The sequence below is a fragment of the Nyctereutes procyonoides genome, unplaced genomic scaffold (assembly GCF_905146905.1).
Source record: "Nyctereutes procyonoides isolate TBG_1078 unplaced genomic scaffold, NYPRO_anot_genome, whole genome shotgun sequence".
NCBI lineage: Eukaryota > Metazoa > Chordata > Mammalia > Carnivora > Canidae > Nyctereutes > Nyctereutes procyonoides.
Window position 1 is genome coordinate 136,430 of NW_026575147.1, and position 16,312 is coordinate 152,741.

The 16,312-nt window shown below is 39.9% G+C and overlaps 1 protein-coding gene across 1 annotated transcript in view; it reads right to left on the bottom strand.

Moving 5' to 3' along the window:
- Window positions 1–16,312, bottom strand: part of DNAH6 (dynein axonemal heavy chain 6) — a 242,056-nt gene that overhangs the window by 52,137 nt on the left and 173,607 nt on the right. Inside the window, exons 57-63 of the mRNA XM_055312464.1 lie at window positions 16,083–16,247; window positions 13,920–13,987; window positions 11,843–12,023; window positions 7,563–7,742; window positions 6,170–6,403; window positions 5,160–5,295; window positions 1,158–1,327 (exon numbers count right to left, since the gene is read on the bottom strand). Of these exons, the coding sequence (XP_055168439.1) occupies window positions 1,158–1,327; window positions 5,160–5,295; window positions 6,170–6,403; window positions 7,563–7,742; window positions 11,843–12,023; window positions 13,920–13,987; window positions 16,083–16,247 (1,134 nt within the window). The remainder of the gene's footprint in view (window positions 1–1,157; window positions 1,328–5,159; window positions 5,296–6,169; window positions 6,404–7,562; window positions 7,743–11,842; window positions 12,024–13,919; window positions 13,988–16,082; window positions 16,248–16,312) is intronic.

Here is a 16,312-nt window from a genome sequence, read left to right on the forward strand (position 1 = left end):
AGCATCAGTATCTCCCAACTACACTTAGGCTTTCTTCAGTTAGTTTTCTCATTCTCATTTCTCATAAGAACAACCATCATTTTTCTCCAGTGCCTCCTAAAGCTCATCACTAGAATTCTCAGCAGATGGTATAACTCCTTTATCCTCAATGACGTCGGCAATTATACCTGTGTATATATAAAAACTGGAACTGGCTGCACTGCTTCATTCATTCTATTGATAACTTTTGTTGTACTGAAACGCTATACCTCCTTAGTTTCCATGTCACTTTTTTTTTCTCCTGGTATTCTTTTTGCTCCATGACTATTCCTTTTCATCCTTTCTTCCTGCCCTTTAAAAGTTGGTGCTCCTCAGGGTTTCATCCTCTGCTCACTTGTCCTCTTATTCTACTATGCATTATCACATTATTCCTATCTGATTCTAACAGCTCCCATGGTTTAACTTCTCAGATCAATGCTGATGATCACCAACTCTCTATTTCTACAACATATTTCTCTCTACGGTTTCCCGCCTACATATTAATTAGTTTCCAGACTACTGTATACTCTGATAGCTGGCAGATACTGCAGACTTAGTGACATCTTTGTGACATGCTTCTCCCTTCACATTTGCTTAGTAGTTGCTATAGCTATCCTCTTTGGTACCTAAGCAGAAACTGAGAGCCATACCAGTTGTCTCATCTCTATATCCCCCTCCATCTCTTCACTCTACTACCTCTATCCTAATTCAGGCTGCCATAATTTCTTGCATAGAACAGTCCAACAGTCTTCAAACTGGCCTTGGCAACTATGGTTTTGTTCTCTTCTAATGCCTTCTTCCCATTGTTGCCAAGATCTGAATAGCCCATCAATTTCCTGTTAACACTTCCCAGCAGACCACTGTCCTCTCTGGAGAGCACAAGTCCCTGAAGGTGCATGCTAGGAAAGGATAACAGGTTCCTGGCTGGCTCTCTAGCCTTTTCTTTCATCATTTTCTGTATAAAACACTATGTTCTATTAATAACACAGAATCTCTATTTCTTAGAACCTTCTCCCAAACTTGACCATTGTTACTCTCTAAACAAATACATCTAATTGGTTATGAATCACAACTAGTTGATGAATGTTAGTAGAAATAGCTACAACCCAGTCCTTTAATTAAAAAAAAAAAGATCCTACCTTCTCTTCTTTACAACATTTAATGAGAATCAGCTTTTGGAAGGAACTTAGTACTGGGTGCCAATAATTATGGCTTTTGGTCTCTTTTTCTTGTGCCATGAATTCCTCTTCCTCCTTCATTTTAGAATAGCCTCCCCATTCATATGGGTTAATATACGTCTCAAAAGATCCTGGAAACACAATTTAAAAAGATGCTTTAATTAGAGTTGGTTTGACTTTGAAATTAAGTAAATTTATTTGGTAATTTAAAAATCTCTACATTTACTATCAGTTTTTTACTATAAATGTAAATATATTAATCTCCCCCTATCCAAACTATTAAAAAGAATTTAAAATTGGATCAGAAAACAAATTCAACAGCAAACCACTTACAAAAAGCAAAGCTAAAACAATAAAAACAAAGGGGTTAAAAAAATAAAGGGGTTAAAAATAAAAGAATGCATAGAGATACATTAATCAAAGGTAAGCAAAAGAAAATAAGTGATAAGAGTAACACTGAATAAATTAGAATTCAAGGCAAACAAAATTAAATGGGACAAAGTAGGTCAAGTTATATTAATTAACATACAAACCCCATAATAAAAACAATAACATGAACCTATATGTGCCAGATAATAGTGTAAAAATACATCAAGCAATCACTGTTGGAGGTAGAGGAAAAAGCAGAAAAAACATAATAGTGGTAAGAAATAACACATAGTTATCATTCTGTGACAGATGAAGCAAACTGAAAGCTCTGCCATATATAATTTGAACAATTTAAGTGACATGTGAATAAATTGGCATATATACAATTTTATGCCCTAGTAAAAACAATAGCCATGGGAAAAAAAAAAACAATACCCATGGAATACTTAGAAGAAGTGGGCTTGCATTTCACATAATGGTTAGGATCCTAGTTAGCCCTTACAATGGTTATAACACATGACAAGAATTAGTAGTATTGAAATTCCTGTAGGTACAGAGTATATACAGGGTGCTGTAAGCCTCTCAGCAAGCCAACACAGCCAGTTTTTCCTCCAGTAATGAAACAGGTTCCTTTGGCCAGACATTAGGCAAAATAGTTGGCCTGAATTTCAAGCTAGCAAACCACCTTTTCCAGCTAGTCTTCTGGGATTCTCCTCTGAGAGTCTAATGATAGCAATCAAAGAGGTGTAATAGAAATTTAGTTACACATGAGGCTATGGCCCTGGAGGAGTGTGAACCTCTGTAAGACTTCTAATTTATATATGGACTACAGACAATTACATGGTATGAGACCATAGGGCACAGCACATGATAGATGTGGTTGTATGATTCAGAGGACCAGATAGTAGAACCACTTATTCTAAAAGGACTCCTTTTTTCTTGCAGTTCTCATTATTTATTGTATAATCACTAGGATTCCGGCTAATGAGAGAGGATAAGACAGCATATTTTAAATAACTTTCAATTAATAGGACATGAAGCACTTAAAAACCATCAAAGATGGGCAGCCCGGGTGGTTCAGCGGTTTAGCGCCGCCTTCAGTCCAGGGCGTGATCCTTGGAGACCCGGGATCCAGTCCCGCATCGGGCTCCCTGCATGGAGCCTGTGTCTCCCTCTGCCTCTCTCTCTGTCTCTCATGAATAAATAAATAAATAAAATCTTAAAAAAAGAGAAACCATTAAAGATAAAAGAAAATTAAGGCAATTAGGAACCTTTTGAAGGTAAGAATGACATTGGAATTATTAAACTTTACCTACAAAGATTTAAATCTCACTTTCAGAACACAAGCCATTCTATCACATATGTGTATAAACCTTTACAATTGTGTAGAATTTCCAGAAATTACCCTGAAATTTAAAAATTAAAAGCAGGAAAGTTGTTTTAAATAGCTGAAACTTTAGTCCCAATCGACGGGGACAACACATGGTGCCTTTTGTCTAAACATGATGAGTTGTTCCAAAAATTACTTTGCTTTCTAGTCTCCATTCCTTCCCTCTTTCTTTGCCTCTGTATTATGAGGCTCCATCTAGCTCTTTCTCAGAAATGCTGGCCCATGTAGACTTTAAATCACTACACTTACTGGTTAAATCAATATTCATATTACAAGTATAAGAGTTATTGTTAAAGAGTAGAAACAGAACACAGAACTTCAAATAAGTATGGGGTAAATGAAAGAATGGGTAAGCTACCTAAAAGTAAGAAAGAAGAAAAAATGAAGCAAAGAAAACAGTTGCCAAGAAAAAACATCCCCACAAAATAAGAGGGTATAAGTAAGTCCAAATAGATCAAGATTTCTCAGTCTCACCACTATGAACATTTTGGGCCAAGTGGTTGTTTGTTCTGGAAGATTGTTCTGAGTATTACAGGATGTTTAGCCACACCCTTGGTTTCTACCTATGAGATGCCAGTAGCACTACCCCAAACCAAAATGTCTCTAGACATTGCTAAATGTCCCCTGGGAGACAAAATCTTCCCCAGTTGAGAGCCCCTGAAAATAGATCAATAACTGCAATAAATATCTTTGAATTACAACTTTCATGTTAAAAGAGAAAGAGACTCTCATACTTTTCAACAAAATTCCACTAAAGATACACCCAAAACATCACAATGACTCAAAAGAGTAAAAAAATACAGAGTATAGAAATTAGAGGGGGAACACTAACAAAGAGAATTGTGCTGTAATTATATTAACATTCAAAAATATATTTCAAGGCAAAGAACTATTTAGAGTAACAAAGAATATTATTTTTTAAAAAATATTATTTATTTGGGGGAGATGAAGGGCAGAGGGGGAGGAAGAGAGAAAATCTTCAAGCAGACTCCCTGTTGGGCATGGAGCCGGATGCAGGGCATGATCTCACTGCCCATGAGATTATAACCTGAGCCAAAACTAAGAGTTGGATACTTAACCCACTGAGCCAGCAGGGATGCCAAGAGGAATATTATTTAATAAAAAAGGAATAATTTACTAGGATGATAATAATCCTAAACCTATTTATACTGAACAGCATAGTTTCACAAGGTTATGATGGGAAAAATTCTGGAATTTCAAAGTGAAATTGACAATCATAGTGATATACCTTGATACCTCACTTAGAAACTGACAGATCAATAAAAAACATTAATAAATAAATACATAATATGTTTGAGCTAAAGGTCACATGTGTGAAATCTTCTGAGAAAAGACATATGGAAAAAAAAAAAAAAAAAAAAGACATATGGAACATTTTATGTAGATTGAAATATAAATAAATTACAGAGAATCAATGTCATGCAAATCATGTATATAATTTCCATAACATAATTAAGTTATAAACAATAATAAGATAGTTCCCCCAAATCCTAAATACTTTCAAACTAAAAAGTGTACTTTTAGAATTGAAAGGGCAACATATTAAAACTTTTGGGGAAAATTAACATTGAATATTATAATTAAGAGGACTACCTCTGGGGGAGAGGGAAGGGCTCCTGTGAGCGATTATAAGTGGATTCTGGGACGCTGGTACTCTTCTAGTTCTTGGTTTGGGTAGTGGGTTGTAAGTACAGTTAATTTTTGATAATCAAGTTGTACAGTTTAAGTAGGCTCCATGCCCAGTGTAGAGCCCAATGCAAGGCTGGAACTCATAACCCTGACATCAAGACATGAGCTGAAATCAAGAGTTGGATGCTTAACCAACTGACCAATGCAGGTGCCCTAAGTTATACAGGTTTGATTTGTGCACTTTTCTATATGTATGTCATCCTTCAATGAAAAGTTAAAAAAAAAACCTATGAGATAAAGACAAAGCAATTTTTAGACCTAAGTATATCCCCTTAAAATGGAGATAATAATAAATATAAAATACTGAAAGTTCATGGGCTAAGCATTCAACTCAAGCATTCAACTGGAAAACAAGCAGTTCACAATTTCTTAATAATGAAGAAATTTCTTAGTGAAAAATATTGATATAGCAGAAGAGGTTAAAAGAGACAACAAAGTTAGAATTCAGGAGCCTGTTAACAACTCCCTATAGCAGATCCCTTTTGACATATTACCTATTCGTATACAAATAGGATGTAACAGTATATATTGTGTAAGTCCTTTAAAAACTGAAAATGTTTCTTCTAAGTCACAGCATGCGAACCACATGGCAGTATGTAACCAGGGAACTTCAGGCTTAGGTGGGCGTTCCTATTAGGAGACAGAAAGAAAATAAGTAATGATTCACAAAGACAACCACAAAGTATGCTTTTACCTTGTCTAAGAGAAAGAGCAGGCTCCAATGGCATGTTAAAAGTAACCATTTGCCTAGGAGAAGTACTAAGACAGGGAGAGACTGAAATGGTGTTGAATCAATTCTACCTGAAGACCTTTGCCCAGAAGTGCAGCTGGTGAAAGCTTTCCAGGCTGACAAAAATACTGGCCAATAGGTGCAGACATCGTGTCTTTAGAGGGGCTCAAGGTTGGCAGGATAGAACCAAGCTTAGAGTGGGGCTAAGATGGAATGGCAGCAAGAGTTGAGGGTGCTGTGGCTACTTCTGTGGGCCATTAGATTTGTGGTATGTAGGTGAGATATGCCAGTTTAAGGGGTTGGAGCAAGTTTAACAAGAGGATAAACACAAGGAAACTGCAGCAGAACTCATATCACAGTATTCGAGAAGGTGACAGTTTAGTCATATTAGTTCCTGGGCTTTATAATAAAGGATGTGTCCAGGCAAGAGAGAGTTGTGATTTCCCAAACACTGTTGCCAAATCTGTGAGTTACAATATGTATTGAATTTTAACTCTTCATATTTGTAAGATGGCCAACTTTTCAAAACATGTTCACATCTATTAACTCATTGGTTACTCTGGACATTCCTCTTGTATAGGTGAGGATAGTGCTACCTGAAGAGGTTCAATTTACCAACATTACCCAGCTACTGGCGATGGAGCTAAGTGACAGCCTGGCCGCTTAGGCCCTCAGTGTCTGCCCCAGTTATACCTTCAGCCCCTGCAGAGCATTGGCAGGTGCTTGTGGGCCCTACCTAGAATAACATTTACAATTTAAACTTGAAACAGGTACCTTTTCTAATCCAGCAGAACCTCGGAGAAAGAAATTCCATTCAGCATCAGTCAAGCTTTCTTGCTGACGCATGATCTCAACACAGAGCATAAAGCTGTAGATGAGTTTATGCTGTTCAAAAAGTCCCCTCGAAACATTGACATAAGCGGTTAGAAGGGTTTGTTCCAGTAGTATTTCCAAGCGCTGCTGTAGATCATCTGTCCTTAGAGAAGTTTCAATTGTTGTATTGAACAACTGTGTGAAACAGAACTCTATCAGTGTCTCTGATTTAATTCCATTTCTGCGGGAAAAAAAATCCCTGCTCCTCATTCCTGCCCCCTCACTCCTCACTCACTTCAGGGTCCTGTATTCAGTGGGTAAATAGCAGCACAGGAGATGAATACTGTACTATGAAGAAGTCCAGAATTCACCCCAAATCGATAAGTGATATTTTCTGAATTCCCTTCCCTCTTCCCATTTTTTTCAGAAATGAGCCACTGCCAAACTCTTGACAATATTCAAAAGGCATCATCTTGATGTGAGGAAGAATGTAGGAAAAAGGAGATGAGCTAGCAGAACCAATTTTTTTCATATCCTTAACCCAGCGTTGATAATCACTTTGTGGTAAGAGGCCTAAGGGAAGGGGAAGGTCATGTGCTCTTCTTGGCACTTCCCCAAGATGATTGTTAGGATGTGGGAAGAATATGCTAGTATTTTCTCCAAAATTTAAGGGAAAGCCCTTGTTAAGTCTCCCGAAAGTTTGGTTGACAAATGGTAATGGAGGTGTTATTTAGCACACTGAAGAAAAGAGGATCGAGCTTTCTTTAACAACCTGACAAGAAGCAAAGAAATTAAAAATCCAGTGGAGATGTGACATTTGGTGCCAAAATAAAATATGGTGAACCTTGGCACACATTGGTAACTGAGAAAAACTGTGGTGGTGAATGGAGGGCATCACTGGGGATGTATGAGTAATGCAAACTCTATCACCCCTGGAAATCTTCAGGTAAATTGACACTGCTGAAGTTTTGTGACATTGCATTTGCTCTTGAGAAAGATGGAATCCTGCCAAAAAGAGGATGAGGGGTCAAAGTATCCTACTCATGAGAATTCTGAGATTCAAGGGTGAATATGAGATTAAGTAGAGACCCCACAAAGACCAAAAGTCTCACAGTAATATGGTGAGGAGTGGGAAGTAACCAAGGGCAGGAGAGCAGCGCATGCATGATTCATCTAAAAAAAGGCTGGGAGGTGCAGGAAGGGGTTGGATAGTCTGTTGTATAAAAAGTTCTGGGGAAAAGAAGATACAGAAACCAATTCGCTTAAGGTGAGTGCTGGCAGAGACTTGAGATATAGCACAGAAAAGTCTAACAGTGGAAGGGAAGTTGGATCACTGACAAAACAACACACTTACCTGTTTAAAATATTTTAATGAATATTGGTACATAGGATCTACTTCTGAGAGGCTTGCAATGACAAAGTACATGACGGAGCCTTGAGTGGCTACTGGACGATACTTCTCACGAGCGATATTTATCATCATTTCAGTGGACTCAGCTTCCTTTAGCCTGATTTTAATGGCACCAGAAGTAATCTGAATAAATATATGAAAACAAGTTCTTAAGGATCCCTTTTTTAAAAAAATGGTGGGATTTTGGGAATAGATCCAGTTAGGTCTAGGAAAGAAATCAGGATTGAGTGAATTAGTGATTATCATAGTAAGGGGGTCCCCAGATGGAATGACTGAGTCTCAGGACTCTGTGACCTTCCCCTGACTGAGCTGACCTCTTTCCTTCTGGAGTGTGGAATAGCAAAAGGGAACAGGCCACACAAGCAGCCCTGACAAAACTGGAGCAGCACTTCTCTGAGACTTGAATCTGAGTGACTTCTGAAATGGAAACACTAACACAGTATTCCCAGTTGCTCCCTGATTTCCCCATGAGCAGTCCTCAAATGATGTAGGAACCCATAGCAGAAGAAGGTATGAAGGGAGAAAGGGCATCCAAGAAAATGTCCCAAAGAGGAGGGTAGAGAGAGCCTGGAAGGAAGTGGTATCCCATTCTACTCTGGAATAATGAGGAAGACCAATATTCTCCTCTTAGTTTCCCTAGTGTTCCCAAGCGTAGATAAGGCAACATATAGCTGTTTGGGAAGGCTTGCTTGTGAAAGGTTATACACCTAAGTTGTTGGAGATATTGGCGGTCTTTGCTGTTTGGGTTAGTGGCTCTGGGGAGCCTTCTGGCCAATGGGCTTTCTAAGGATCATTTCTCTGGCCCCCTTAGTCTCTCTATATTTGCTGCCTATCTGTCCTCCTCTCCCAACCCTTATTTCTTTCAACTGTGGATATTCCTGGGTTGGGCATTTGCCTCTAGAAAGTCAAAGGGTCTAGGGCAGGGACCATGGAAAATCACCGTGGGAACTGCTGTTCAATATTGGTTCTGTTGAAAGGAAAGCTAAAAAGGGGGTCTGAGCAGGCTTTCTATCTAGACCCTGCTGCACAACAGAAACATAATGTGAGCCACATATATAATTCTATTTTTTCTAGATTTATGAAAAGCAAAGGAAACAAATGAAATTAATTTTAACAGTGGGATGCCTGGATAGCTCAGCGGTTGAGTGTCTGCCTTTGGCTCAGGGCGTGATCCCAGGGTCCTAGAATCAAGTGCCACACTGGGCTTCCTGCGTGAGGTGTGCTTCTCCCTCTGCCTGTGTCTGCCTCTCTCTCTGTCTCTCATGAATAAATAAAATCTTTAGAAAAATTAACAAAAAATTAACAATAATTTTAGTTAGCCCAATAGGACTCAATATATATTGATTATATCAGCATACAATCTATTTAAAATTACTGAGATTTTTAACTTTCTTTTTGGATTAAGTCTTTGAAATCTGGTGTGTGTTTTATACTAACAACATATCTTAATTCAGGGCTAGCCACATTTCAGGTGCTCAGTAGCCTCATGTGGCTGGTGGCTAAGTTTTAGACTGTCTGCCTCATCCTTCAGGAATCAAAGGCTCAAATTCTTTTTGTATTGACAGCTTAGGAACCTGAGGAGACAAGAAAGGGGAGAGGTGAGTGGAAAACCTCAATCTCAATGCTGGCCTCAACTAAAGAATTTACGTATGAGTAGGAAAAAGGAAATTGATATGGGAGCAGTTGGATCAAGGAGACCCACCTGCAAACAATTTTTTATTTTGGGGGGAGCCCATGGCCCTGATAATGAAGAATCCTAGGGCTAAAGACAAAACAAAGTGGACTACTTTTTTATGTCTGAGAATATTAGAAGACTATACCTGAGCTTAGTAACTACTTATAGATATTATGCCTAAGAGACTTGAGGCCTCAGCAGTGATTAGGGAATATGACACATATTTTAAAATGAGGGCTCTGGGGGGCATCTGACTGGCTTAATCAGAGGAACATGTGACTCTCGATTTCAGGCTTGTGGATTCAAGCTCCACATTAGGTGTAGAGACCATTAAAAAAGTGCCAAAACTTAAAATGAGGGCTCTGAGGGTTTAAGGGAGTACAAACTATAGGCAGGAAGTGGCACAAATGCAGCTCAGGAACAAGTCCTCTCTCTGCCTTATAGAAAGGCTATCTTCAAGGCAACTCTCTGAAGACACAGAAACTAGCTTATAGAGAAAGAAGGCAGTGAGAACACATGTATCTATTTTACTCCCTACTGAAACCATGATACAGTTATAGTAAAGAGATTTTTGAAAACTGTGCAAACCCACAAATATAGGAAGAACAGAAGAGATTGAAATATCCATAAAACTTTGGGAACTGGAAAGAGAATAGAATGGTAATGACTTAGCTGACTTGGGAAAATAGATTCCTAAACTGGCAAAGGGGAAAACCAAGAAATCACTCAATTTGTAAAATACAACCCCTGCAAAAGGCTTAAGAATTAGTGGCATCCAACCACTGGAAGCAGGAAGGACCTATAATAAGAATTGGTTGACCGACTCCCAAATCATCTCCCCACCCAGTCAGGGGGTTGTCTCTTCCCCAGTCTAACTGAAAAATAGAGGTTTCATTCCTGTGGAAATTAAAAGAGGATTTTTTGATGGAAGGAAGCCAAGGACAGTTAAAGGCCAAGTACCATAATGAAAACAGATTAGGTAAAAGTATATATACTGGATGCTGACACCTGGTTCTTCTCCTGTTATCAGCCCTCTAAAATAGTTGCAGCCAAATCTTTATACTTCTAGGTAATGTAAACATTGGATGTTTAACTATAATCAGGATATAAGTACAGTAGGAGGCTAGGGGATGGAAGAGGGTGTGTGTGTGTATATATGTATGTGTGTGGTAAAAGTATAGATGACAGCGAATGTATAAAAGAAAAACTCTACAATTAGCAATATGAGTCCATTATTTAGAGAAAAGATGTAAAACTGCAAATAAAACAAGATGAATGTAGTTGTCTTTATGGAGGAATTCACGGGTGGTAGTGGTGGTGGTGGCAGGCATAGAGAAGACAGGGAATGCTATCACAAACCTTGTACAAATAGGTCATTCTTTAAGCAATTTGTATGTAAAGCTTTGAAGATTGAGTTAGAGAGAGCATAAGCGGGAGGGACAGAAGGAGAGGGAGAGGCAGAAAGAGAATCTTAAGCAGACGTGGCAGTAAGTGTGGAGCCTAATATGGGGCTCGATCTCATGACCCTGAGATTGTGACCTGAGATGAAGCCAAGAGTCAGATGCTTAACCGACTGTGCCACCCAGGCACCCCACATGTAAAGCTTTGATAAAAAAAATAATAAATGGGTTAACCACTGACTTCCAGAAACTAAAACCCAAGGAAGAGTGAATGGAAAGAGGATAAAGAGACTGAAGTACAAAGAAGCAAAGAGAGGAAAGAAATGGGAGACCCAAAATTACTTATTATTGTTTAAATACTGAGATCTCAAGAGACTGTAGGATATAAAGCAGTATCATTTCTGATATCATTGAAGGACAAAGAACATGGTCATCTGTACTTCATGTCAAAAGGATTTCTTTTTAGTGAGTCACTTTCTGTTTCTCATGAATGGATGAAAATCATTTTATAGGTAATGTTCCTAGTATACTTTTAAAATTATAGTTTGAATTGGAGAAACGGTTTAGTACAAGATTATGGGTTTAATGTAAAACTTTATCTTACGATTATGACATTTTTATTGAGCGCCAGTTATACACAAGGACATCGTTAGCCCTTGGAGAAGGAGTATCAAGCTGAACTATTCACAGATTCCACACTGAATTGAACAGCCTAACATGGGATTTAAGACATGGGATGTGAGAATGGTGACATAAGGTAAACGACGTCAAGGGCTGTAAAAGAGGTCAGATAACTTGGTTCAGATGTTCCAAGGACAAAGAGATTAATTCCTGCTGGGCATACCCCGGAGGCTTCCTGAAGGGGGTGATATTAATGTGAATATAATTGCTCCTGTCCCAGTTCTTTACATGCCATGCTTGATTTAAAAACTACAGACAAGAGGAACAGTTGTCCACAATCTATCTTCCTCCTCTTCCACTGGGGGATGAGAGGTCCTGCCAACTCGGCTCACTCTTGTGTTACCCCTGACAACCCAGGTGTGGCTGTACCATTCTTGCTATAAGATACTTGGTGGTACCCTTCAAAGCTGCAGTTGTAACTTCCGAAGCAACACCCCTTCTATCAATGCTGAAACTATTTTCCTTGCCTTTGAGTCCTGGAGTGTGTCAATAAGTTCTTCGTTGTCCAGAATATTTCCCTCTGATGTAAAGAGCATTCTCAGGATTTTCTCCTCGATACTATTCAGCTGGTTTTTATCTGTGTTGATCCTCACAATGAGCTTGATTCTTTGTTCCTCCAGCTCCGGTTTTTCGAGTCGTACCACGTCACTGGAACCGAAGTTGGAAGACTTCACTTATGGCGTTAGCAGTGCCCTGAAATTGCTTCTATCTTTCTTTGCTACTTAGCTGAGTACAAAGGGTGCTAGCCAAATCCTAGTGCATCAGGCCCTTCTTTGCTGGGTTTACACAGTGGCTCTTCACTGAATAACTTGTTAGTTCTGATTCTTTATCTTGTATTTCAAAACTGACACCCTATCACTGTCCCCATAGCTTCTGCTCATCTTCTCTTTGGAAAACCTTCTCAGTGCTTGGGTTTCCTAATCCTTCAATTTCTGTTTCTAATGCTTGCTTGTGCCAGTCTGAAAATGGTGCCTGGACATTCTTTTTAAGGGCAATTCTGAAATTCTGGCACCTACATGAAACAAGTCTTGACTAGGTCTAATAAAGGGGCTTACCTCCAGCTCCACCCCTGTCTAAACATGTGAACTTAGATCTCCTTCCACTTGTGCTTTTGTAATTTGCTCCCCGTCCTATGTTTGCAGGAACTAATCTTTATTAAGCATTACTCAGTGCCAGGTGCCCCACTTAGGATTTTATGCGGATTTCTCTTTTAATTCTTTGAATGCTCCTGTGAGGTGGGCACTATGATTACCACCCCAGCTTGTAGAGGAGGGAACAGAACCTAGGGGGACACTTCCTGAGGTCTAGTGGCTCTGAGAGGTGGAGCTGGCCTTGTCCCTGACTTAGCTGACTCCAGGGCACATGCTTTACCCACTAGGATGAACTTCCTCATTGTTCATTTATTATGTACATACTGATTTCAGAAACTTTAAAAATTAATATCTGAACACCATAAGAAATCTTAAATTCATTTGCTTAAATAATTTTTTCAGAAGAGAGGAGTATAAAATATAACCCAGAGATTCTGTACTCTACACCTGAGCTTCAACATTCTCTCTTCCAGGGCACTTCTCTGTGTCCCCAGCAGTCTAACGTGCTGACAGCTTGTGACACAACTATGTGTTAACTCTTCATGGGAGTGCACTGGTATGAAAACTGGTCAACCATGTCCTTCAAACATGTCCATAAAATGTAGTCTATCCTTTGTCTGGAAAGAAGCCTAGTGGAAGTTAAGTTAGTAGTTGTTAGAATAGATTCCTAAAATAAACAAGGAAAATGTGCCTCACACTCAGTGATTATGGGAATACATCTAGGTGATCTTGACCCAATTTTGGCCTGACTTGAGGGGCTTGACAACTTATTTTAAACATGGATCTAAATTATTTTTTCCTTTAGAATTAGTGTATGAATATACACACACATACTCATATATATTCACACACACATATAATGAGTTTTTAACCAATATAAATGATATTATTTCAATAAATACATTTTTTGTCTCTTATGCCTGTTGGCTAATTCTGATAATTAATATCAACAATTCATAATCTCATTTTTGGGAAGAGAGAATTAATCACAGAGTGTACTGAAAGAGGTTATTTTTTTGAGGTGGACAAATATAGGTAAAATTAAGTACACCAAGAAAACACATGTAGACAGACAGGTAAAAGAGGAAAGCTGTATTTGGGAGTTTTTCTCACAGGTATGGAGCAAAGCATCTCAAGGAGCCACACAACCACTGACTTCATTCACTTGCCCAAGACTGGAAACCCCAGTGAAGGGGAAGAGGCAGGGCTGGGCTGAAGACCTGGTCCAAACCGTGATTGAGAATTAAGGGTATATCCCTAATCTCCTTGAGAAGACTGAGTGAAATTGGCAGCTGCCAAAGTGACAAGAGATGAAGAACCTGGTCCTTTACTATCATCTTTATGACTGAGAACTGGTGAGTGGTGCTTTCACACATTAAAATGTTTTGTCACAATTTCTAAACAAAATATTAGAAAACTGTGCTTGCTCCCCCTGCCCCCCCCTTTTTTTTACCTTAATAACTGATCCTCTAGACCTGATTTGGTTACAGTGAAATTGATGATGGTAACTTTAATGCACACCTAAAAGAGAAGCAGATTTACATAAAAATGCTTAAGTTCAGATGGGTAAAATAAGAAGTGCTTTCTTTCTTAGAACATGGCTCATTATTACATGGCTGGATGTATCTGAGATCTAATTGTGAACATACCCACCCACCCACACACCCACCAAGTGTACTAGGTTTTACAAAATCCTAATATGACTTCCCCTGCAGTATGAGTGACAATCTTGTTCCTTACCAGCCACAGTTATAGAACCCTACATGGTGCTTTCAGGAAAGGTGAGCCAGCAAAGGGTTAGAAAAATTGGGGTCTGATTCTAGATGCACCCTTTAGTGAATGTTGGACAAGCCACCTCACCCATGCTGAGCTTCAGTTCCTGATATTTAAAAATTGGGATAATAATAGTTATAACTCATAGGATATTTGTGAAGACCAAATGAGGTAATAAAATCACTTAGTTACAGTGACTTGTACATAGTTTGTCCTTGTTAAAAAAAAGCAATTACTGGTAATAAATAGAGCTTTATATATATATTGTGTCAACAAAAAAATGTTTGAACATTCTGTATTTTACATGTTATTCTTATTTAATCTTCACAACAAATCCTTGAAGTAGGCTTTTTCTCCCGTTCTTGGTTAATTGACTTGAGGATCCAGGAACTGGAATAACTGGCCAGAGTCACAGAGCTAATGTTAGGTAAGGTGTGCGATGCTCCCTCTCAGAAGTGGAGTGAGTGAGAAGGTTGTAAGTCATCGGCACATCGGTCACTTTTCTAAACCTCACAGTGGAACTTGGGACATGAGCTCTGCCAGTGGCTGTGTGCTGACAAGGAATATCCTGACCTGGGCTTTTAGTGGCATATCCCTCATCTTATTCAAGAGTGTATCAGTTCCATCTCACCCAAGCACATTCAGAGAAGACAGGCAGCTATGAGAAGATCAATAACTAGAAATGACACTATGTGGAATGGTTTATGGAAGGATTTCAGTTCTTGGGGTGTGCGAGGGGAGAGAAAGGGAGTAAGTTCTGATGAGTGAAGTTCTTTCCCCTATCGCGTGGGCCCTGTTGGAGAAGGGGAGACCCGCTGGGCTGGGAAGGTCCTGCCTGGAGCTGGGGCAGCACTGGGGGCTACACGGGAGGCATGACCCCTTGGAGCCCTGTGCAGGAGGGGAGAAAGTAGACCCAGGTGGTTTCATTTCTGTTGCAACTGCCTTGGACTCTGCAGCCCAAGAGTAGGGGTTCTTCTCACTCCCATCGTGGCTCAGGGACGGGCATGTGGAAGTGAGGTTCACACAGATCCCCTCACAGTCTAAGGGTATGAGGGAGAACAAGATACCCCATCCTCCAGAACTCGAAGTACAGACACACTGGATGTTTGACTCATGAGTCTCTGATGGTGCCAGTCACCAGAGTTTTCAAGCAAGCAACTTCTTTATTTGGGGCTGATTGCCACAGGCATTTGCAAATGTTAACCTCAGCATGTCCCCCTCTTCCCACAGACTCTAAGTGAAGCCCTAGGTCATTTATGAGCCACAAAGAGAAGGGCACAAATGGCATTGAGCTGAAGGAGAGAACAGAATGATTAGAAGAGAGTGCTGGCCTGTGTTCTGAAAGCAGCTGTGGGGCCAGAGGGAGGTGGCGAGAGCGCAGAAAAGGAGCAACAGGGCAGCGGACGGTCCAGAGCCTAGGGACCAGGTGGGGAGGGACTCAAGTCCAATTGAATGGCAAACAGAAGGGCAACTAGAATCAGAGTCAGGGGGATCCCTGGGTGGTGCAGCGGTTTAGCGCCTGCCTTCAGCCCAGGGCGCGATCCTAGAGACGCGGGATCGAATCCCACGTCGGGCTCCCGGTGCACGGAGTCTGCTTCTTCCTCTGCCTATGTCTCTGCCTCTCTCTCTCTCTCTCTCTCTCTCTCTCTGTGACTATCATAAAAATTAAAAAAAAAGAATCAGAGTAAGGATGCAGAAGAGAAGCAAGAGTGGAGGACAGTGGAATGAAGGGGGGTGGAAGAGCAGAGGGGGAAGAGGGACCTGGGGGAGGCCCACCAAACGTCAGAGACCCATCACACGTATAGTCCATTCAGGCTGGGAATTCCAGACCAGCAGCTCATACCTCAGGCAGGTAGTGGGGATTTGGCAATTTGGTTGTCATATAGAACCTAAAGTTTTTGTCATAATCAATGTCTGAGTCTCCAAGGTGAATGAGCAGCCGTCCACCACTCATGAAAGTCTGCTTCAAGAGAATGGGTTCTAGAGCTGGATCCAAGGTTTCTTTAAGCTTAAAAGTTAAAATAGAATACAAAAAATAAGCCATTAAAATGGACAGCATCAACTTCTCTAAAT